Below are 24,729 nucleotides of genomic sequence, written 5' to 3' on the forward strand. Positions count from 1 at the left end.
AATTAATTTAATTCCATTATCTTTTAGGTGTTACGTTTTTTGCGTCTCTTTGGACCTGGAAAGAACATTCCATCGGTTTGGCGAAGTGCAAGAAGGAAAAGAAAAAAGAAACATCGGGAACCTCAACCTGAAGCTTCTGTACAAGAAGGGGAGGGAGATGAAACAAAAGAACAAAAATCTGGCTGGGACTATCATTATGCTGCGCCACCACCACCTGAACAATGTCTCTCTGATGATGAGGTATGTTTTGGGTCAAGTATAGGAGGAGAGAAATGAGTGAAGGACAGAGGTTTCAAAAATATTATGATGTTGTTCAGCTACACCATATGCAAGTGTCTCTGATTTGTGAACACTTGCCCTTACGAATTTGTTTGTAATTTTAAAGATCTGACATATGAATGTTTCCTGTACATACGAACTGCTCTTTCATATTGACCTGCGTTGTGCTCCAACTTGCATACAAATTGACTTATGAATGGACTGAAGAATAAACCTGTTTGCAACCCAGGGACTGTTTTAATAATATATAATCAACTTCCCGAATACAAACCTGAATTAAACTGATGTTTATTTGCAGAGCATCCCACGCAATACTATGGTGAAAGCAGAGGGATCCATATTATGCAGCCTATCTCTCCCTATGATATGCCTCAAATTTAAGTGGCTATCACAGCATTGTAGACCTGATAATTCCCATTATTGGAATCTAAACAACAAATGGAAAAAGTAAAATTTATAAATTTATACATTTTTTGAACATGTGTTGTAACTCAGGAAAATATAACCAGCATGCCAAAAAACAGGAAGATAATGTACAATAAGACATGCTTCAGTATTTTTGGTTGAGATGCCAATGTTAGCCAGGTTACTAAAGAGAGCTCACCTTCTCCTCTTTGACCAATACCATGGTAGCACTTGCAAGCATCTGAATGGGCATGTACCATTTTGAATGACGCAGAACTACCTCAGTACTGTACTGATGTATCAACTCAGACTATTTTCTCCACAGTAGGGTCTGAATTCATACTGTCGAGCCTAGTATACTTAGACTGACATGCTGATTAAAATGGAAACAAAATACTTAACCTGTAATACCTGTGCAGACAGTGACTTTTTTCTTTTTTTTCTCACTGTTTTGTGAGAGAGACAGAGATCACTTGAATGTCCCAGAATCCATTTAAAACAGAAACGAAAAAATATGGAATTGTATTATCCAGTGACTCAAGAATCTAAGGAACACAAATTTGTGGGTCCTTGTATGTTTGTGCAATGTTTTTCCTGCGTAAAGGAAAAGGCACCATGTTATGAATCATAAAGTACAGGACAAGTTTTTGTTTTCAGTTCCACTAATGGCATTGCATTGTTCTAGCAGTTTCTAACTAGCTTGAAGTACTTAAATACATACTCCAGATGATGTAAGTATAAAGTGCATTACAAAAGAGGCACCAGGGAGCCTGATCAGATTAAAATAGCAAGAATGGGATGATTTTTAGATTGGTGATCTTTGATCGGGGTGACTTTTCAGTCGGGCTTGATGCAAGATAGATCTACCAGAATTTTCTGTGACCTCCAAATGGTGAGTAGTTTAGCCTGAAGACTATTAAAAGTACTGAGTTTGGAAAATCCAAACTTATGATCCAGGTTGAAAGGAGCAATAGAGATTAAATTCACAAGACTGAGGAAGGAAATGTTAGAGTTTATTATTAAGGGTGAGATTGTGGAGTAGTTGAAAGTGCATGGTAAAATAGGGTGGAGTCAGCACAGCTTCATAAAGGGGGGTCATGCCTTAGAAATTTGTCAGCATTCTTTGAGGAGGTAGCAAGCAAGTTAGACAGTAGTGAGTCAGTGGATGTGATCCAAAGGGCTTTTAACAAGGTGCTGTGCAGGAGACTGCCAACTAAAATAAGAGCTGTTCGTATTCGGGGCAATGTATTTGTATGTATAAAGGATTGGCTGACTGACAGAGGTAGAGAGTAGATTTAAAGGGGTCTATTTCAGGATTGCAGCTGGTGGCTATTGGAATTCTGCAATGTCAGTGTTGGGACCACAACTATTCCTGTTATGCATGAACAATTTGGGTGATGGAACTGAGGGTATTGTTGCTAAGTTTATAGATGACACAAAGATAGGTGTAGGGGGAGATAATGTTGAGGAAGTGGGAAGGCTGCAGAAGGATTTGGACATGCTAAGAAGGTGGGCAAAGAAGTAGCAGATGGAATACAATTTGGAAAGTTTGATTAGAATTTTTGATTAGAATTCCTACAGTGTGGAAACAGGCCATTTGGCCTAACAAGTCCACACCAGCCCTCCGAAGAGTAACCCACCCACAGTCATTCCCCTAACCTATATTTACCCCTGACTCATGCACCTAACACTACAGGCAATTTAGCATGACCAATTCACCTGACCTGCACATCTTTGGACTGTGGGAGGAAACGGGAGCACATGGAGGAAACCCACGTGGAGAATGTGCAAACTCCACACAGACGTTTGTCTGAGGTGGGAATTGAACCCAGGTCACTGGGACTGTGAGGCAGCAATGCTAACCACTGAGTCACCATGCCGCCCTAAATTTGAAGTTATATATTTTACTAGGAAGAATAGAAGTGTGGACTATTTTCTAAATGGGGAAAGCCTTTGGAAATCTGAGGTGCAAAGGTTCTTGGGAGTCCCAGTTCAGGATTCTCTTATGGTAACAGAGAGGTTCACTTGGCAATCAGGAAAGCAAATGCAATGTTGGCGTTCGTTTGAGGACAAGAATACGAGAATAGCAAAATACCGTTGAGTCCTGCACAAGACACTCTTCAGACTGTATTTGGAATATTGTGAGCAGGTTTGGGTTCTATATCAAAGGAAAGAGGTGCTAGTGTTGGAAGGGGTCTAGAAGAGGTTTGCAAGAATAATTCTGGGGATGAAGGGCTTTTATCACATGAGGAGCTGTTGAGGATTCTGTACTTGATGTTTAGAAGGATAGGGGTGTAGGGGGGAGGTGGAGGGGAGATAGAAAATCTGATTGAAACTTAAAGAATACTGAGAGGCCTGAATGGAATAGAGGTGGTGATAGGTGTCATTTCCACTTTTGGAGACACTAGTACCGGAGGACACAGCATCAGAATAAAGGAACTGAAATGAAAGGAATCTCTTCAGTTAGAGGGTGGTGACTCTGTGGAATTGAATGCTGCAGAGGGCTGTGGAGGCCAAACCACTGAATATTTTTAAGACAGGTATAGATAGGTTCTTGATTTGTAAGGAGATCAAAGGTTATGAGGAGAAAGAAGGAGAATGGGGATGAAAATCATGTTAGCCATGATCGAATGGAAGAACTGACTCGAGGAGTTTAATTCTCCTCCTATATCTTACGGTCTTATTGGAAAAGATAAGGATATTTCAGTGAGAAACCTGGTGCAACTGTAGACTTGAGGATTTAAAAGAATAGAGATGGAATACGATGAGTTGCACGCTTCAGAGTCTTGTACTGATTATTTGAATTTTCTCACCTAATTTGAGTGTTACCAGCTGAAAAGGACATAGATACTTGCCTCCTCACCCAAGTCCTGAGGGCAGATGTCCAAGTCAAACAACTACTGATGAAATATGCAGGAAACTGGATCAAGGTGGCGTATGACCTGACAATAAGTCAAGGACCTGCCTGAGGGCAGTACACATCTGAATGAATGAATACTTAAGTAAAAATGTGTTATTTATATGCAAAATATTTTGCCATTAACTGTCATTACTACCATCAGATTACAATGATGGCTCCTGTGGAGTCCAAGTTCTCTCAATCCACGGGTGATGCTGATAATATAACGGACATGAGACCAAAAGTTGCAGAATGGCGCTATGGACCTGCACAACTTTGGTATGATATGCTGGGAGTGCCAGAGGATGGCGAGGGATTTGATTATGGTTTCAAACTGAAGGCAACAAGGGAGGAAGAGCAGATGCTAGAGGAAGAAGTTACTTGCATGGTGGAGGTCCAGGTGAGTAAAGCTAAATTATTTGGAAAATTTCTGTGGACTCATTAAAATGTATTGATTGCCCTTGTTTTCCCTTTCCTTTTAAGTAGATGTGGGTTTTCTGCATAATTATTTCAAACAGTGGGTTAGATTTTCCATTATATTGTCAATGACTGACAATTTAGTTCTGAAATTTGTCTGAAAATGTTTGTTTGGGAGTATGGAAATTGAGTATTGCTGAGAAAAGACATGTTTTGTTGAAGGCCATCTAAACCAGCCACCATTGTGTGAATGACTATCTCCATTAAGTGACAATCTAACACTGTCCTTTGACATTTACTATTATTGAAACTCCCACTGCCAGCATCCTTGGGGTTACCATTGACCAAATGCTCAACTAGACAGTTCACAAAAATACATTGGCTACAAGAACAGGACAGAAGCTAGGAATACCACAGTGAGTAACTTGCCTCCTGATTCCTCAAAGCCTGTCCAACATCTACAATGTACAAATTAGGAGTGTAATGTAATACTCACAACTTGCCCAGTTGAGTGCAGCTCCAACATACTGAAGACCCTGACACCACCCACAACAAAATAGCCTTGTTTGACACCACATCTATAAGCATCCACTCCCTCCACCGATGCTTAGTAGTAGCAGTGTTTACTGCCTAGAAGATGCACTTCCAGAAATGCACGAAGAATCCTCAGACAGCGCCTTTCAAACCCATGGACACAACCATCTAAAACCATATACGTAGGAACAGAGGTTTATAAAACCATGAGGGGCATGGATAGAGTAAATAAACAAGATTGTTTCCCTGACGTGGGGGAGTCCAGAACTAGAGGGCAAAGATTTTGGGTGAGAGGGGAAAGTTTTAAAATGGACCTTAGGGGCAACCTTTTCACACATAGGGTGATGTGTACACAGAATGAGCTGCCAGAGGAAGTGGTGGAGACTGATACAATTGGAACATTTAAAAGGCATCTAATGGTATATGAATAGGAAAGGTTCAGAGGGATACGGACCAAATATGAGCAAATGAAACTAGATTAACTTAGGATCGTTGGTTGGCATTGACCGAAGGGTCTGTTTCCATGCTGTACATCTCTATGACTCTATAACCACCACCTCCAAGTTCTCCTCCTAGCTAGTCACCATCTTGACTTGGAATTATAATGCCATTCCTTTGCTGTTGCTGGGTTAGAATTCTGGAATTTCCTCCTTCGGAGTACTGTGGGTCTACCTACAGCACAGGGACTGCAGTGGTTCAATAAGGCAGCTCACATACCTTCTCAAAGGAAATAGGAACAGGCAATTTATGCTGATCACCCAGTGATGCCCAAATCCCACAAGTGAATACCTTTTAAAAAAAAATGCTGGAGAATATCCTCTTCATTTGCACGGTGTTGGTGTCCTTAATCAATACTGTCAATCCTCTCCTTTTTTTCTTTTATCTTTCCTGAAATTCTTGAGCTCGATCTCTGTTATAATCACAACATCATATTTCTAGATTTGCAACTTTCCCAGTCTTATTTACCACGTTATGCATTCACATTCATACCTGGATTTAGACTTTGTTCCTTTCTTTTCTCTGACCCTAGCTGTTAATGTTTTGGTATTCCAGTGTTATCTGTTTCTCTTAGTGTACTATGCACTTTGGTGTTCATTTCTGTTGTTATCACATGGTTCCTACCCTTTTGTTGAGGAAGCTTAAAGTTTTACCAATAGCATGAGCAAAACTGCCTGCAAGGAGCGCAGTCCTGGTTGTTTTGAAGTCCAAATTGTCTAGTTGTATAGGCTCTGTCTCCTTAGAATAAGTCCTAGTACCCCTGAAACTAATGCCCATTTTTCCAGCCATACATGAATCTATCTTATTCATCCATTTCTATTCTGATTTGAGTGTGACGCTGGGAGTAATCTTAAGATTATGAGCTTTAAGGTCCTGCTTGCTAATTTTCTACTGAGATCCCCAGATTCTGACTGTTAGACTTCATTCTTTTTTCTGTGTTTTTGGTACCAATGTAGACCATGACTATTAGTTCTTCACTCTAACTCCCTAGGGTGCTCCTTGGCCACTCATTGACATCTTCTTGAGGCATCTTGCTGAAGTATTTTATTGTTCAAGCTATTTTGAAGAATTCTCTGTGAGACTAGTAGTTCAGTGATAATTCAAATAATGGTGGTCCCATCTGTCAGTCTTCTTGGAAAATGTGCTGACAGCCTTTTTTGTATCCCCAGTCAGTTCCATGGTGACTTCTTATTTCAGGAAAGATTCTATGTAAGAACATAAGCAATTTGAGCCAGAACCAGTTGTAAGGCCCGTGAGCTTAATTTGCCATTCACTTCGATCATACCTGATATGATCTTGGGCAGAATTCCATTTTTATGCTGTTGCACCATACAAATTATTTCATAAATTGTTTGCAAAGCAGAATGGTTTCTAACGGTGGATGTACATGTGCCCTTGCATGAGTTTTTGTAAGATATAACGAGAAAATTTGATCGCGGTATCCAGTATTACACAAAATAGATTTGATATGCCCTGCTTCAGCATAAAGCTGACAGGGTGGCCAGGTGAATAAGACCCAATTCACCATGTTGCCAAAAGATAATCTCACATGTGGAACTTTAGAAATCCCAATGTACACATTGACCGGTTAATGTTGACTTTGGGTAAATAGTAATTACGTATCTTTTATCCAACTTCATATCTAAATTGAGGAAAGGAAGCTCATTTGATTTCTTTATTTCGTTGGTAAATTTAAGTTCAGGTTGAGTTTATTATCACTTGTTTGTCACATTAAAAGCTGTACACTGAGGTAACCTATTTCCTAACTGTTCTAAATTATCTCCATTCTTCAGGAGAAACTTCCATTTATCTGACTTCTGCAAACTGAAAATGAAAGCTTTCTAGGCTCTAGGTTTCTTTCCTTGAAATAAAAACAATCCTGAGCATTTATAAACTGAAAGTGAACTAATACTTTTCAATGTTTGCTCTGCTCGTAAAAGTCTTCCAGTGGTTCCATTGTCATCCCAGGAACACATCCTCCCAAACTTCTAAAAATAAATGATGGCTCCAGAAACACAGGCAAGTAAACCTCTCATACATTCAGACCAAAATCCCTGCCACTTGTTTTAACTCTCAATCCCAAAATAAATGGCAATATATATATTATGAATCATACGTCTTAAATGACGCTGTCTTTTCTATTACCTAAGAGCTTAAATGTCCCCATTGCTTTTATCATGGCAGTGCCTTGATGATATATGGTCAACTTAGCGATCAGTCTGCCAGCTTTTCTCCTGTCGTATCAATTTTGTGATTATTTGAAATTTGGCACCATTGGATTTGACCTCTTGAATGAAAGATTAAATGTTGTCACAATGTATCCCTCTTTTCAGTAATATTCAATGGTTAAAATGTATACTGTGCAATAACAATATCATACTCTGAAGAGTTCGTAACCTCCCATTGCAATGAACAATATCAGTATCATAGAGTCATAAGCACGGAAACAAATCTTTTGGTCCAATTTGTTCACACTGACCAGACTACTTGCTAAAGACTACTCTTGCTAAACTCTTCCTATTCAAATACCTATCCAAATACCTTTTAAATGTCTGGTGGAGCAGACTCAAATAGCTGAGTACTTGTTCTGCTAATTTGTATGAATTATAGAAGATATTTTTAAACATAGTTCTTTTGGGTAATGTCAACTTTAATTAGCATTTTAATTATAAATTCTAGTTATATTGAAACATAAAATATTGAGGTACTGGTGCAGCATTGAAGGTGCTATGTTTTGAACATTAAAGAAACTTGCTTACAGTCAGAGAAGATCAGGGCTATTCAGATTGCCTGGCAAACGTTCTTTGCTCAGCTAACACAAAAGCAGGTTGACTGGCCTTCTGTCTCCTCTTTGTTAATGGTGCTTAGCTGTGTGAAAGTAATTAATTAAACATGTTAATAACCTTATATGTGTAGAACATGATTGTTCTTTATTGCTAAGTTTTGTTATAGCAGTATGCTTCTAGGAAAGCACAAGTTTAATATCTTTATTGGAAGTATTGTTAATTGTCACTATCTGTGTGCATAACGTCAGGAACCTTCTGAAGAAACTGAGAAATCAACTGATGAAAAGGAATTGCGTAGCGAAATGGAGGCTCTTCTAGATGAGCATTTCCTCATGGTCACTCAGCTGCCCTGGGAGGAGGACATTATTTGGAATGGAGAAGATGTCAAACATAAGACTACAAAATCCCAGCGAGCGAGCTTAGCAGGGTGGCTGCCATCCAGTATGACTCGAAATGCCACAGCTTACAATGCACAACAAGGTAAAAATGTTTGTTCTATTATTTTTCTTGTGGATAAGAACTTTTTATGAGGAGGCAGACAGTTTAATAGGTTGGATTGATAAAAAAAAATGCTTCTGTTCACCTTTCATAGCTGTCATAGTCTTCATATAAAATAGACAGAAGCCCAAAGGTAAATATTCACTGGTCAATTACTAATACACAGCAAAAGCTTGTGAATATTTACTTTTGGGCTTCAGTCCATTTTATATGCAGACTTTTAACAACTATTCTAGATTAATTGTTAATCTTCTTCTTGTTGCTATCTCCATCTCTGATAACCGTTTTCTTTCAAAAATAATTTTATACATGTTCATTTCTGTAAAGGGCTAAACCGTGGCATCTCTTGGTTGTCGAATCCTTTGCCTCCCACACCAGTTCAGAAAACAACAATGCCTGGTCCTCCAATCCCAGCAAAAGGGAAGGATAAACATGTGCCAGAGCAGCACGGTATGACACCACATCAATAGCACATGTTTTATTTGTGTTGATGAAGGAATTAAAGACTGGGCATAGGTGTGCAAGGAAGATTTTCACATTTTTAGCTGATAAAATGTAATCTACTTTTAATGAAATTTCACACTATAGTTTTGCTTAGTTCAACTATCTTAAATAACTTAAATAACTTTATCAATGCCTGTCCATCATAAGGTCAGAAGTGGACTTCTGTTGATATTTAGTCAGTAATTACAAAGGAATTTAGGAAATGGAATAACTTTTTTGAAAAGTGATCTGGCAAGTGACACGTAATATTCATCTGACACACGTGCCTGGCAATGATCGCTGACCGGAAATCACAACCATCTCCCACGTGGCAGTACCATTGTTAAATACCATCACCATCATTAGGTTCAATTGAACCAGGCATATAAATGCTATTTCTGATAAAGCTGATCGCTGGCTGGATATTTTGTGATAAGCACCCTCTTTCTGACTCCCAAAACTTCTCCACACAAGAGTCGAACGTTTTAACTTTGTCCAGTGAGACCTAGTTACAATAACGCTGAAATGTGACAAAATCCAGGACAGTTGTGTGGATGTATATAATAGTTCCTTGATTGTTGCTGGATCAACATTGTGTAACCCTACCAAGCAGCAATGTGAGAGTACTTCAATCACAAAGATTGTAATGGTCTTAAAATTGGTTCTTCACAAGCCTCTTGTGGTAGGTAGGATTGGGTAATAAATGTTGATCTTGTCAGCAATGCTTCCATCACCAAAGTGAAGAAAAACAAAATCCCTGGGCAAAACATATCTGTAGGTAAAATGAAACAAAAGTAGATTCCTTTATTGAAATTAGAAAAAATGTTTATGTATTAAAGATGTGTGCTGTGTGAATATTCTGTTTAAAAAATTTTTAACCACTGTTAATGTGATTGCTGTGTGCATTATTGGTGTTTAATAAATTGCCATTTTGCACCAATTAATCCTTAGCCTGTACTGCTGGTAGACCTCCAGTATCAAATAAGTAGATAAATGCTCTTATTGAAGATTAAAGCCATTGTCTTCAGTCTCCTTCACAAATTCTGTTCTCTGGCTCCAACTCATCATGATTACCTTCTACCTTTTATTCAACCCTTCAGCTATGCTCTTCATCCAAACCTTTCTTGATTCGAGAATAAAGTAATTCAATGCTATCTGGGAAGGTCTCTTAAATTTAATATTCTACAAACTAACAAATGTATGAACAGTTCAACTCCCTGCCCTCATTTAAGCTACTCCTTAAAACCTTACTATTTGACAAACTGTCCTAATCACCTTGCAATTTTTGTCAAGTATTGTTTCATAAACTTTCTCTGATGTCTTTTGGTGCATTTTACTAGCATTAAGAAATGTTGTTATGATCTATTGTTAGTAAGAAATGAGACCTCAAAGTCAGTTTGGTAAAATTTCTTACTTGTACTGTTGCTTTCCTTCACTAGTTTCCCAAGAAGATGATAAAACTTGGTATTCCATCTTCCCTATTGATAATGAAGAATTGGTGTATGGAAGATGGGAAGATAATATCATCTGGGATGATCAAGCCATGGATAAAATTTTGGAACCACCTGTGTTGACACTTGACCCGAATGATGAAAACATAATTCTTGGTATGTCTTATTACAGGTACTTTACCACTGAACAAAAAGGCTGAAACAACTCTGAAAGCTCTACAGATTTATGATGACTTCAGTTAGTACAAATAGAACCTGAAGTTTAAACTTAGTGCAGTCTGAAATGTTGGAAAGCCGTGTGGTGGGTGATAATTTCCAGTTTCTGTTAGAGACAGTAGTCATGGTTGGTTTGATATGTTTGAAAAAAATATGGCAATTCAGAACTGAGCTATATACAGTTAAGTTGCAAAATAATCTTTTGGAGTATGAGAAATTTAGCTAGGTTTTTAAGTGACAGTTGAGATATTGCATAGTGTGATAGATTTTTATTAAATTTTAAAACAACTATTGTTCCACGTGGAAAGTTTGTTAATGGTTGTGCAATACTCAGCACAGTTTATTATTCCATGCCAGCGTTTCCTGTAATTTTTCTTGCTATCTCAGCCTCTGAGGTCTGTGCACGGTAGCGACTTCCAGAACTCTTGTGTTCATATGTAGCAAGAGCTGAAAAATGTGTTGCTGGAAAAGTGCAGCAGGTCAGGCAGCATCCAAAGAGCAGGAGAATCGACGTTTCGGGCACGAGCCCTTCTTCAGGAATCATATGTAGCAAGACCTGGACAATCCATGTTTGGGCTGACATGTGGCAAATAACATTCATGTTGCATAAATGCCAAGCATCCAAGTCATGTAAGAATCTAACCAATACCTCTTGACCTTCAATGGAATTACCATCACTGAATATTCATTGGCTTTACCATCACTGAATTCTCCTTTCTAAATATCCTGGGGATCACCATTGACCAAAAACTGTATTAGACCAGTCATATAAATACTGTGGCAATAAGGGAATATTAGAGTTCAGAAATTCTGTGGTGAGTAACCCATCTCCTGATTTCACAAAGCTTGTCTGCCATAGATAGGACACAACTCAGGAGTGTGATGAAATGCCCTCTACTCTAGCTCCAATAACACTCAAGAAGCTTGACACAATCCAGGACAAAGCAGCCTGCTTGATTGCACACGATCCACCACCATCCACGTAAACTCCTTTCATTACTGATTTACAATGGCAATGGTGTGTACCATCTGCAAGATGCATCGTACTAATTCACCAACGTTTCTCTGACAACCATTCCAAACTTGCAGTCTCTAACACCAAGGACAAGAAATTTAGTGTATAAATAAAAGCACAACACTTTCCACATCATTTGTCTTAAAAAATGCAATTTCAAAGAAAAGTTTAATTGACAAAGGGCACAGAGCCCAAATGCTGAAGTGCTCTCATCCAGAGTGACAGTTAGTTATGTAATTCTAAGCTCTGAGAGATTGTAATCTCAGGGGTTGCTCAGTGAGCTCTTGAGTCTTGGTAAATCAAGTCATGAGCAATGGTAGTTAGTCAGTCATTCTTTGGCATGTCTTCCACAATCACTGAAGCTGTTATTGAGTATAAGAAAACAGCAAATTGCTATAGAAGTAGAATATCTGTATTTCTTATTGAAGTTTTTAGCATTCACTGTTTAAACTACATGAGGAGTTAAATATGGGGTACAAAAGTAGCTATAGGAAACTCTGAAAACATTAGCAAAGGTGAAAACCAGAGAGAAAATATTCATTCAAGCTTATGTGAACTTGGATGACATGAGCTACTTGCTGTTCTGATGCTGACAAACTTGACAGTAATGACCTGAAAAACTCCCGAAAATCCTATTTGGAGGATTTGGATTGATTGATTCAGGAGGCAAGAGTTTTTGAAAGTCAATCATATGAAAGAGTTTGCAGGTACATGAGCCTGAAGAAGGGCTCATGCCCGAAACGTCGATTCTCCTGCTCCTTGGATGCTGCCTGACCTGCTGCGCATTTTCAGCTCTTACACATCAATGATTGCTAGCAGCAGATTCATATGTTTGAGTTGAATCTCAGGTGGATGTTAAAAAGTCCCATTGCACTATTGAAAGAATAGTAACTGAGTTCTTCCAGTGTCTTGTTCATATTAGTCTCTTAATGAACAATATTTCAGTGCTTTAATTCATAATTTATCTCTGAGCTGTTTGTGGAACTTTGCAACGTGCAAATTGATTTCTTTATTTACCTATATTAGAGCAATGACTTACATTCAAACATATTTCATTGGTTGTAAGGGGTTTTGTGACAACTTTACGCAAATATAAATGCAAGATCATTGTTTCTGAATTGCAGGAATAGTATATAAAAGCACAAGTTTATTTAACAGGTCAACTTTATGGTTGATTTAAGAACTAAAACTGCATTTGCAATGATGGTAGGCATGATTTTCTCCTTTATTCAAAACCTGGGATTGGCAATGAACAACGTAATGCATTCCATTTCGTTAAGTCATATTATTTTACATTGTTTACTTAAAAAAATTAATTGAAATGCAGTCTTGGTAAACATGCATACCTGCAATGTTTATTTCCAGAAATTCCTGATGAGAAAGAAGAGATGACATCTAACTCTCCTTCTAAAGAGAATAAAAAAGAATCATCAGCTCGTAAGAGTCGCATCCTTTTAGGAAAGACTGGTGTCATTAAGGATGAGCCACAGCAGGTCAGTAGAGTAGAGATATGTTGTGGTTCTGTTTGCCAAGCTGGGGATTTGTGTCGCAGACGTTTCGTCTCCTGTCTAGGTGACATCCTCAGTGCTTGGGAGCCTCCTGTGAAGCACTTCTGTGTTGTTTCCTCCGGCATTTATAGTGGTTTGTCTCTGCCGCTTCTGGTTGTCAGTTCCAGCTGTCTGCTGCAGTGGCCTGTATATTGGGTCAATGTATCAACAAACACATTGACCTGGACCCAATATACCAGCCACTGCAATGGACAGCTGGAACTGACAACCGGAAATAGCAGAGACAAACCACTATAAATGCCGGAGGAAACAACACAGAAGCGCTTCACAGGAGGCTCCCAAGCACTGAGGATGTTACCTAGACAGGGGACGAAACGTCTGCAACACAAATTCCCAGCTCGGCGAACAGAACCACAGCAACGGGTATCCGAGCTACAAATCTTCTTACAAAATTTTAAGGTAGAGATATCGTTGCTACTGATTTTCAAAGTCTGTTCTTGTGTAACACAACATGTTTGCACGATCATATCAAACAAAATCTAAAATGCCCGTGAATTTTCATTTATCAGGTGATGCAGTGGCATTCTGTAATGGTGATGCCTAGTTATTTGTTCAGGAGTGTGCAGTGAGCCAACATCATTCTAACCTCTGACTTTACTCTGATGCCTTTTTTGTCTGCTAGCTGGCAGTTCATCCGGTGTTGGAATCATATATTGTTATACTATATCAAATATATTTGTTTTGCTTTTCTTCTCTCCAACTTTCCATCTCCCATAAGAGTATAACAAATGGGAGCAGAATAGGCATTCTGTCCATTTGAGCTTTCTCACATTCATGAAGATTCTTGATGACTTATATCTGTTACAAAATTCCACATACTCTACATCTTCCGCAATTCCTTTATTATTTAAAAATGTAATGACTTCTCAATGCATTCAGTGATTGACAGATATAGCTCTCTGTGAGAGAGATGGACAAAAATTCTGGGACTTTACTTGAGACTCATTTAGTAATACTAGTTCCCTAACTCAATGTGTGGGCTCTTGTTCCACTCCAGCACTGGAGTGTTATACTGTTAGAGGTGCTGTCTTTTGGATGTAGCATAAACTGACCTGCCCAAACCACACTCCATGTCACTACAGGCCCACAGCAATGTAATTGATTCATGACTGTCAGTTATGTCAAATTGTTCAAAGGTCTCAAAAAAAGACTGAAACTGGATGGGTCCCTGGCATCGACTAGGCATCAGAAACAAAAATGGTGAACAGCGCTCTGTCAATGATGCAGAGTTCTCCCGAACAACATTTGGGGTCAAGTGCTAAAATCGGGAGAGCTGTCTCAGACTAGTCAAGCAATAACCTGACCGAGTTATAGTCACATTACAATGTCCCAGGCAATATCACAACCAACATCCCAGGATATCTTGTCCCATTGGCCGGACAGGTCTAACACAAGTGGCTGCACAGTGTTATATAGTCTGAGAGGAATTTGGTTGTGATTCCTCAACATTGTTTTGGGATCCCAGGAATTCTCATGGCATCAGGTCAAAGATTGAGTCACCACTGCCCAGTGCTTGTGGAGATGTGGTCCTATTCCCACATTAAGGGTGACATCTGTTATGTGTGCCACTATCAACATGCTTAATGGGATAGATTTCGAACAGGTCTAGTAATGGAAAACTGGGCTTTGATGTGATGCTATGGGCCATCAGCAGGGGCAGAGTTATATGCCAACACAATCTGTAACCTCATGATCTGGCATAATCTTAACTGCACCATGACCATTGAACCAGGGAATGAATTCTGATTCAATAAAAAGTGAAGGGGTGTATGCCAAGAGCAGCAGTAAGCTTAACCTGAAAATGAGGTGTGCACTGGATAAAGCTACATGCATGCCGAAAACCACAAACAGCAACTGATAGACAGGGCAAAGTGATTCCATAACCGTTATATCAGATTAAACATCTCGTGGAGGAGGGGACTCTGAAAACATTCTCATCCTCAGTGACTGGGGAGCCAGAACATCAGTCTGATACGTAAGACTGAAGCATTTATAGCAATCTTCAGCTCGAAGTGTCAAGTGAATGATCCATCACGTTCTCCTCCAAGGTCTCCAGATGCCAGTCTTCAGCTAATTTGACTCACTTCACATGATGTCAAGAAGCACTGAGGGCATTGGATACTGCAAAGGTCCTGACAACTTATTTGACAGTAATACCAAACACTTGTGCTCCAGAACTTGCTGTGTCCCTAACTCAGCTGTTCCAGTAGAACGACAACATTGGCAATTAACTGGCAATGTGTAAAGTTGTCTGATTATTCTCGATGCAAAACGCAGGTCAAATACAACCTGCCCAGTTCCCAATCCCTAAATCTACTCTTGATCATCAATATAGTATGGAAGTTCAAACAACAGCGCTACCAGGTCACTCAGCTCCTGACCACATTACACCCTCAGTTCAAACATGGATCAAAGAGTTTAACTCAGGAGATCATACAGTCCTATAGTTTGCAATAGATCCTTCAGTCCAACCAATCCATGTGAAAATAATTCCAAATTAAGCTAGTCCCATCTGCCTGCTCCCGGCCCATTTCCTTCGAAACTTTCCTGTTCATATATTTATCCAAATCTCTTTTAAATGTTGTAATTGTGCCCATATCCACCACTTCCTCGGGAAGTTCATTCCACATGTGAATTACCCCCGTAAAAGATTTGCTCTTCATGTCTTTTTTTTTTTGAAACCTCTCTCCTCTCACTTTAAAAATATGCTCCCAAGTCTTGAAATCCCCCATTCTAGGGAAAATACACTTTGTGTTCACCCTATGCTTTACCACTCATGATTTTATAAACTTTTATACAAGCCCTTGACATTATGGTCTCATTTGACAGAGAGTGGCATGAAGATCTGTAGCAAAGTTTGAGTCAGTGGGAATCATGAAAAAACCTGAAGGTCAGTCATTTCAGCATCAAGCAACCTCTGCAGGAGTTCTGTCCTGGCTCAAGTATCTTCAGATGCTTCATCAATGACTTTCTTCCATCATAAGATCAGCAATGGTGATTACACAGTTTTCAGCACCATTCATGATGCCTCAGATACTGAAGCAGTCCGTGTCCAAATGTAGCAAAACCTGGACAATATCAAGGCTTATGCTGACCAGTGACAAGTAACTTTCCTGTCACAAAAGTACCAGACAATAAACCTCTCCAACAACCATCACCCCTTGACTTTGAACAATATTACCATTGCTGAATCTCACGCTGTCAATATCATGGGGGGGTTACCACTGATCAGAAACTTAACTCGCCGTATAAATATTATGGCTACAAGAGCTGATCAGAGTCTAGAGATCCTAAAATGAGTAACCCACCTGACTCTGCAGTGCCTCTTTGCCATCTACAAATCACAAGTCAGGAGTCTGATGGAATACTTCCCATTTGCCTACATGAGTGCAACTACTGCAACACTCAAGCTTGACACCATGCAGGACTAAGTAACCTGCTTTTTAGGCACCACATGCACAAGCATCCACCACTGTTTCATGTACAAGTAGTTGTCCTATAACATCTTGGCTGTGTTCCAGTGAAATCTCGCTTAATAGAAAATTACTTAATATAAATAATGGGGCCTGTGGGAAATGTGGGGTTAGATGCAGACCAGCAAAACATTACACTCATGATTGCTCAAAAATCAAACACAATATATAGCACAGCCTGAATGAAGGTATAAATCATATTTACCAATGAAGCAAAAATAAATTGAAAATAGGACATTTGAAATATATTGTTAATGCAAGGACAGAGGGTCATCATAGTGCAAGAAGTAGTCCCCTATTCCTGTTAAGCGAGCTATATCACATTTTCTCTCCTTAAACTCAAAATGCTTTTTCATTTCTAGCTTCTCTTTCAGTGCCGTTGCTTTTCTTTTCTATTCACTTCTGGAATTTTATCGCCAGGAAATGTCTTGCTAATGTTCTTGTCACAATGCCTCCTTTTTTTTTCAAAAAAAGAGATAATCTAGGAGCAGTGTACCTTTCACAGGAAGCTGCTCAGTGTATTTCTCTCAGAAAGCTGCTCTCTGTATAGTACCTCTCACAGAAAGCTGATCAATCGGCAACTGACATCAGTGCGTGTACATGAAGACTTGCGCTGATGTTGCGCATATGCTGAACAAAGCATGTAAAATGATCTCTGCTGGAATTGCAGTATTGCGAATAGTGTAAGTGTGCTTGAAAATACTGTTCCTTAGTTCCACAGCGACGTTATAAGCAAATTGCACTGCTGGAATGCACGTTATCTGAGAACTACCTCGATAGTCTTGTATGTTAACTATAACATTAGCAGCATCTTATGTACCATATGCAAAATGCCCTGCAGAAATTCACCAGTGTTTCTTAGACAGCACCTTCCAAACCCACGACCATTGCTATCTAAAAAGACACGAGCAACAGATACATGGGAACACCATCACCTGCAAGCTCCCTTCTAAGCAACTTCTCATCTTGACTTGTAAATATATTGGCATTTCTTCATTGTTGGGACAGACTCCTAGAACTCACTCCCTAACAGCATTGTGGGTCTAACTACACCATTTAGACCACTACGGTTCAAGAAAGGCAGCTTCACCACTACCTTCTCAATGACAACTAATGATGGGCAATGAACTTTTATCCAGAAAGTGGATGTCTATCCTCCAAAATTGTACACCAGCCTCCAAATGTGATTGCACCAAGATTCTATGGAATTGCAGTAAGACCTCTTTATCGTTAGTGATTTGTATGCAAAAGGCACTAGGTAAATACAAATATTTCTGATGATTTTTCATGATATGAAAAGTGCTCTTTCTCCGTGTCTTGTAAAGGTGAATGATGTTACATATCACCAGACAGATTCAATCTACACTGTACTTTCCAAAGCTACCAGCTTCGGAAGCGAAACTGGCGATGGGCAATAAATGCAAGCCCAACCAACAATACCCACATTCCATGAGTGGAAAAGAAAAGCTAAGTTATTTTGCAGCCTCGTTGTGACTTCCTCACAGCTTTCATTCCCTTTTAAAGATGTTCTCTGCAAACTCAGATGGGATTGTACTCAACCTCCTCACCTCGACATCAGTATCCGTTGCAGATAGCTGAGGCTAAGCAATGATTCTTCAATATTACACCCTGCCGAATTTCTTTATTATAGCCAAACATGAATCCATGCAGATAAATTATTCTAGCCCCGTGAGCACTAATTTTATGTCAATGTGTGGCACCATATCCAGTTTTCTTTTTGATGTTGTGTATTGGAATTTTCAGTCTACAAAGATAAATAGATTATGTGCAAATGACAGAGCTAAGCAGTACAGCAAACTACTAATCAAATCGAAGCTATGCATTACTGCTACATCCATTCCTGATTTTTCGTTGTTAACCCAGGGTTGTCCATCTTTTCTGAACAAGGGTTTTCGATACTGGAGTAGCCACATGACAATTTTTCTCTCACTTGGGGGCTGTTGAACAAATTTAATTTGGATAAAGTTTACTATGATCATAAATATGACTTTCAGAAAAGAAACAATTTGAAATAAATAGATTTTTCATTTAATTAAGGAATATGACCATTAAAAGTGTCAAATAGCAATGCTAATAAATCACTTGCTTTTGCCTTATTGGGTTTAGAAGGAAATGGCCATCTGCTGGCAAATGAGACTAGATTAGGTGACGATATCTGGTTGGCATGGACGAGTTGGACCGAATGGTCTGTTTCCTTGTTATATGTTTCTATGACACTCTCTCTCTCTCTCTCTCTCTCTCACTCTCTCTCTCTTAATTTAAAGGGCAGGAGGTGTTGATATGAGGAAAATATTTTGTGTTCGTAGAGGGTAGTGGGAATCTGGAAATCACTGTCTGTAAGGAAACCCTCAATACATTTAAGGAGTATTTAGACGTCCATTTGCGAAGGCAGGGCATGCAAGGCAAATGGGCTAAATGCTGGAAAATGCGTTAGAATAGTTGGTGGCTGTTTTTGACAGGTGCTGAATTTTTTATGCTATTGGCCTCTATAACTGTATAACATTAGTGGTTGCCTGGCAGACTGGATTTTCATCCTCCCCAGGCTTACTCTGTACACTGGTTTTATAAGACAAAAAGACTTAGGAGCAGATGTAGGCCATTTAGCCCATTGCGATTCATTGCCATTCATTGAGATCATAGTCATCTGATAATTCTCATCTCCAATTTCTTGCCGTATCCCCATAACCCTTACTGATTAACGAAACATATCTCAAGCCTTGAACATACTTAATGATTGAACCTCTACAGCCTTGAGATAAGGAATTCCACAGGTTCACTATCCTCTGAAGGAAGAAATTCCTCGTTTCCCCCTGTCTTAAATGGGTTAGCCATGCTCTTGAGATTATGCTGACTGATTCTGTTCTATCCCACAAAAGGAAACAACTTCGCAAAATGTGTCCTGCTAATTCACTGAAGAATCTTGCATGTTTAAATTGCCTCTTCTAAACTCTGATGAATACAGGTCCTAGCTTCTCAATCTGTTTTAATAAGATAGTACCTTCATACTTCGGGTCAACCAAATGAGCCTCTCAGGACTGCCTCAAGTGCCAGTATATCTTTCCTTACTTAAGGGGTCCAAAACTGTCCATAGTATTCTCGTGTGATGTAACTTGTGATTTGTATAGTTTTAGCAAGCTTTATCTATTTTGATACTCCGTTCCCTGGTATTTCTTACTAGGATCTCTAATGTGGTAACATACATACACAGTGACCTATTTGTGTGCCAGTAGCGGTGAGTTGCATGGACACAGTCATCTGTGCAGGCCTGAATTTCATAGACATGTACCGATCTTGTTTGTAGTACACGCTCATTGCATTTGCACTTTCATCAAATGGCAATTTAGGCTAAATATTTTAGTACAGGTGGTTCTCGGATAACATCCGCTTCGGCAGCGCGATTTGCTTATAACGTAGGTGGGGAAATTAAGGAACAATATTTTCGAGAACACTGCGTCTATTCGCAGTACTGCAATTCCAGCAGTGATAGTTTTGCATGCTTTGTTCTTTGCATGCGCCAACATCAGTGCTGGACTTTTTGCCATTCTGCATGCATTGATGTCAGCTACCGATAGAACAGCTTTCTGAGAGAGATGCGTTGAGCAGCTTCCTGTGAAAGGTACACTGCTCCTAGATTATCCCTTTTTTAGAAAAAATGGAGGGGCAAGAATGTTGACAAGAAGTGTCCTGGTGTTAAAATTGTGTGTGGTGAATGGAAAAGAAAAGCTATCACACTGGAAGAGAAGCAAGATATTATAAAGCGTTTTGAACGCATGGAGAAAATATGTGATATAGCTCGCTTAACAGAAATGAGGGTGTCTATCTTATGCACCATGATGACCTTCTGTCCTTGCATTAACAATATTTTTTATGTGCATTGTTTTAAATTTACTTTTGTTTTATTGATAGATATGGTTTATATCTTTATTCAAGCTGTGCTATACATTGTGTTAGACTTCTGCGTGATTTTTGAGCGATCGTGAATGACATTTTTTGCTGCTCTGTCCCTCATCCTCCTTTTCCCACAGGCCCCATTATTTATTTTCTATTGAAGGAGGTTTCACTGGAACACAACTACTGCATTTAGGCGAAGTACCTGTATTGCATTTAATCCTTCCTGTCAGATTTGGTTATCATTTGGAACATTGAAGTCAATCTCCTTTCCTGTTTTTGACAGAACATGTCACAGCCGGAAGTAAAAGACCCCTGGAACCTTTCAAATGATGAGTTTTACTATCCCAAACAGCAAGGACTGCGAGGGACATTTGGAGGCAACATCATCCAAGTGAGTAGACTTGGGCACTTGCATTTCTCCCTAAAATTGGGTTTCATTTAATACCGCTTCAGAGTTATGCAGTCATTGAATTATAGCTGGACAACACAGAAGATGGGATGTCATTTGTATTCCTCAGGTATTGAAGCAGTTTGTAAGCATATGCAAACATATCTAGACAACAGCTTGGGCTGATAAATGGTGAGAAGAGGGGAGATAAATGCAGAGTGGCATTTTTGCTAGACTATTAATCCAGTAACTCAGCTAATGTTTAGGCACATGGTGGAATTTGAGTTCAGTGAAATACAGGTGTTTGATATGCTTGCTTTTATTGTTTAGTGCATCGAGTATAGGAGTTGGGAGGTTATATTGTGGCTATACAGGATATTAGTTGGGCCAGTTTTGGAAGACCGGTAATTCTGGGACAACGTGCATATTAGCAGCGTGATTTGGCTATAATGTTGCTGGAGAATTAGAGAATGGTATTTTTGAGAATGCTTAGCTCTGTTCGCAATTGTGCGATTCCAGTAGGGATTGGTTTGCACGCTTCATTCTGTGCATGTGTCGATGCCCATGCCATTCTGCACATGCACCAGTGTCTGCACTGAAGTCTCTGCACCCTTCTGTGTATGCTTAATGCCAGCGCTGGTCTTCATGCCATTCTGCGCATGTGCTGACATCACTTGCCAACGGAGCAGCTTTTTGTGAGAGGTACTGTAGAGAGAGCAGCTTACTTAGATATTTAAAAGTGTACCATGTTAAATTTACTTTTGTTTTATTAATAAATATAATTTCAATCTTCATTCACACTATAGTATACTTTGCGTTAGAATTTTGAGTGATTTTTAAGCGATCGTGAGTAATATTTTTTGCTGGTCTGTCCCTAACCCCACTTTTCCCATAGAGCCCATTATTTATATTGAGCGATTTTCTATTTAGCGAGAGTTTGCTGAAACACAACCACAGCATTATAGGAGAACTACCAGTACTGTGTTCAATTCTGGTCTCCCTGCTTTAGAAAGGATGTTGTTAAACTTGAAAGGGTTCAGAAAAGAGTTACAAGAACGTTGCCAGGGTTGGAGGGTTTGAGCTATCGGAAAAGGCTGAATAGGCTGGGGTTAGGAGTTATTTTCCCTGGAGTGTTGGAGGTTGAGGGGTGACGTTATGAAGGTTTATGAAGTTAAGAGATACGTGGATATGATGAATAGACAAGATCTTTTCCCTGGGGTCTGGGAGTCCAGAACTAGAGGGCATATGTTTAAGGTGAGAGGGGAAAGATTTAAAAGAGACCTAAGGGGCAATCTTTTCACACAAAAGATGGTGCATGTATGGAATGAGCTGCCCAAGGAAATGGTGTAAGCTGGTACTGTGACAACATTTAAAAGGCATCTGGATGGGTATATACAGCAAGGGTTTAGAGGGATTTGGGTCTATTGCTGGCAAATGGGAGTAGATTAATTTAGGGTATCTGGTCAGCATGGATGAGTTGGACCAACAAGTTTGTTTCCATGCTGTACAGGTCTATGACTCAAAGTAACTGAAATTATGAATCTAGTAATGATGAGGGAATCACTGCTGATTATTGAAAAAAATTCATCTGCTTCACTAATGTCCTTCAGGGAATGAAATTTGTCACCCTTAGCTGATCTGGCCCATGTGATTCCAGAGCCACTGCAGTGTGCTTGATTCTCAAATGGCTTCTAAAATGGCAACGCAAGCCACTCGGTTGTGTTAATCACTTTGATTTCTCAACAAAGAAATGAAACCGGATGGACCACCTGGCATTGGAAACAACAATGAAAGACACAGCCCTTTGCCCTGCTGAGTCATCCTTAGTAACATCTTGGGGCTAGTGCCAAATTGGGAGAGCAGCAGCCTGACATAGTTATACTCATGGAGTCATACCTTACTGATAATGTCCCAGGCACCACCATCACCATCCCTGGATATGTCCTTTCTCACTGTGAGGAGAAACCCAGCAGAGGAGGCAGCACAGTGGTATGGTCAGATAGGAGTTGCCCTGGGAATCCTCAACATTGACTCCAGAACCATGAATTGTCATGGCATCAGGTTAAACATGGACAAGGAAACTCCTGCAGATTACCATGTACGTCCTCCCTCAGCTGATGAACAACTTGGAGGGCACATAATTTACTCTGAGTGAGGGATTTCACTGTTTTCTGAGCCACTATCCAAAAGTGGCTCAGTAGCAGCATGGCTTATTGAGTTGGTTGGGTCCTAACAGACGTATCTGCTAGACTCAGCCTGCTGCAGGTGATGAGAAATCCAACGAGGGAAAAATGTACTTGACTCTTACGGTCTTGGGCAGAGCATTACCATACCAAGTCATGATGGATCCGGATAGAATGTTTTCTGTGGTGCAACTTTTAATGGTTGGTGAGAGTCCTTATGGACATACTGAAGAAGCAGTGTTGTTGTGCCCTCTTCATCATTGCATCAACATGGATGGTCCAGGATAGATTATTGGTGATTGTTACTCCCAGAAACGTGACCCTGTGGACCATCTCCAATAATATAGATAGCGATGTACCCCCCTCCTTGTTCCCTGAAGTCGATGATCAGCTCTTTAATTTTGCTGACACTGAGGGAGAGGTTGTTATCTTTGCACCACACCACCAAGTGCTCTATCTCTTTCCAGTATTTTATCTTGTCATTGTTTGATCTGTGCTGATTCCTCCGGCATTTATACTGGTTTGAATCCGGTTGTCAATTGCTGTCCGTTGCAGTGGCCGGTATATAGGGTCTAGGTCGATGTGTCTGTTAATAGAATTCTTGGATGAGTGTCATGCTTCTAGGAATTCCCTGGCTGTTCTCTGTTTGGCCTGCCCTATAATAGTGGTGTTGTCCCAATCGAATTCATGTTGTTTGTCATCTGAGTGTATGGCTACTAGGGATAGCTGGCCATGTCGTTTCGTGGCTAGTTGATGTTCGTGGATGCGGGTTGTTAGCTGTCTTCCTGTTTGTCCTATGTAGTATTTTGTGTAGTCCTTGCATGGGACTTTGTACACTACGTTGGTTTTGCAACTGACAACCGGATTCAAACCAGCATAAATGCCGGAGGAATCAGCACAGAAGCGCTTCACAGGAGGCTCCCAAGCACTGAAGATGTCACCTAGTAAGAGGACGAAACGTTTGCAAGAAAAACTCCCAGCTCGGCAAACAGAACCACAGCAACGAGCACCTGAGCTACAAATCTTCTCACAAACTTTGATCCTCCAACCCTGGCAACATCCTTGTAGTTCTTTTCTGAATCTTTTCAAGTTTCACAACATCTTTCCGATAGGAAGGAGACCAGAATCGCATGCAATATTCCAACAGTGGCCTAACCTATGTCCTGTACAGCCGCAACATGACCTTTCAACTCCTGTACTCAATACTCTGACCAATAAAGGAAAGCATACCAAACGCTGCCTTCACTATTCTATCTACCTGTGACTCCACTTTCAAGGAGATATGAAGCTGTACTCCAAGGTATCTTTGTTCAGCAACACTCCCTAGGACTTTACCATTAAGTGTATAAATCCTGCTAAGATTTGCTTTCCCAAAATGTTGCACCTCACATTTATCTGAATTAAACTCCATCTGCCACTTCTCAGCTCATTGGCCCATCTGGTCAAGATCCTATTGTAATCTGAGGTAACCTTCTTCACTGTCCACTACACCTCCAATTTTGGTGTCATCTACAAACTTACTAACTGTACCTCTTATTCTCGCATCCAAATCATTTATGTAAATGGCAAAAAGTAGAAGACCCAGCACCGAACCTTGTGGCACTCCACTGATCACAGGCCTCCAGTGTGAGAAACAACCCTCCACCCCCACCCTCTTGTCTTCTACCTTTGAGCCAGTTCTGTATCCAAATGGCTAGTTCTCCCTGTATTCCATGAGATCTAAC

General features: G+C 39.9%; 1 protein-coding gene across 2 annotated transcripts in view; it reads left to right on the forward strand.

The window, feature by feature from the left end:
* The window catches only part of taf1 (TAF1 RNA polymerase II, TATA box binding protein (TBP)-associated factor), a 160,428-nt gene that overhangs the window by 38,416 nt on the left and 97,283 nt on the right, over nucleotides 1–24,729 (forward strand). For both annotated transcript variants that reach the window (XM_060832748.1, XM_060832749.1), the window contains exons 8-14: nucleotides 28–240; nucleotides 3,747–3,983; nucleotides 8,067–8,298; nucleotides 8,644–8,766; nucleotides 10,239–10,406; nucleotides 12,847–12,974; nucleotides 20,718–20,825. In XM_060832748.1, the coding sequence (XP_060688731.1) occupies nucleotides 28–240; nucleotides 3,747–3,983; nucleotides 8,067–8,298; nucleotides 8,644–8,766; nucleotides 10,239–10,406; nucleotides 12,847–12,974; nucleotides 20,718–20,825 (1,209 nt within the window). The remainder of the gene's footprint in view (nucleotides 1–27; nucleotides 241–3,746; nucleotides 3,984–8,066; nucleotides 8,299–8,643; nucleotides 8,767–10,238; nucleotides 10,407–12,846; nucleotides 12,975–20,717; nucleotides 20,826–24,729) is intronic.

The sequence above is a fragment of the Hemiscyllium ocellatum genome, chromosome 11 (genome assembly GCF_020745735.1).
Source record: "Hemiscyllium ocellatum isolate sHemOce1 chromosome 11, sHemOce1.pat.X.cur, whole genome shotgun sequence".
Taxonomy (NCBI): Eukaryota; Metazoa; Chordata; class Chondrichthyes; order Orectolobiformes; family Hemiscylliidae; genus Hemiscyllium; species Hemiscyllium ocellatum.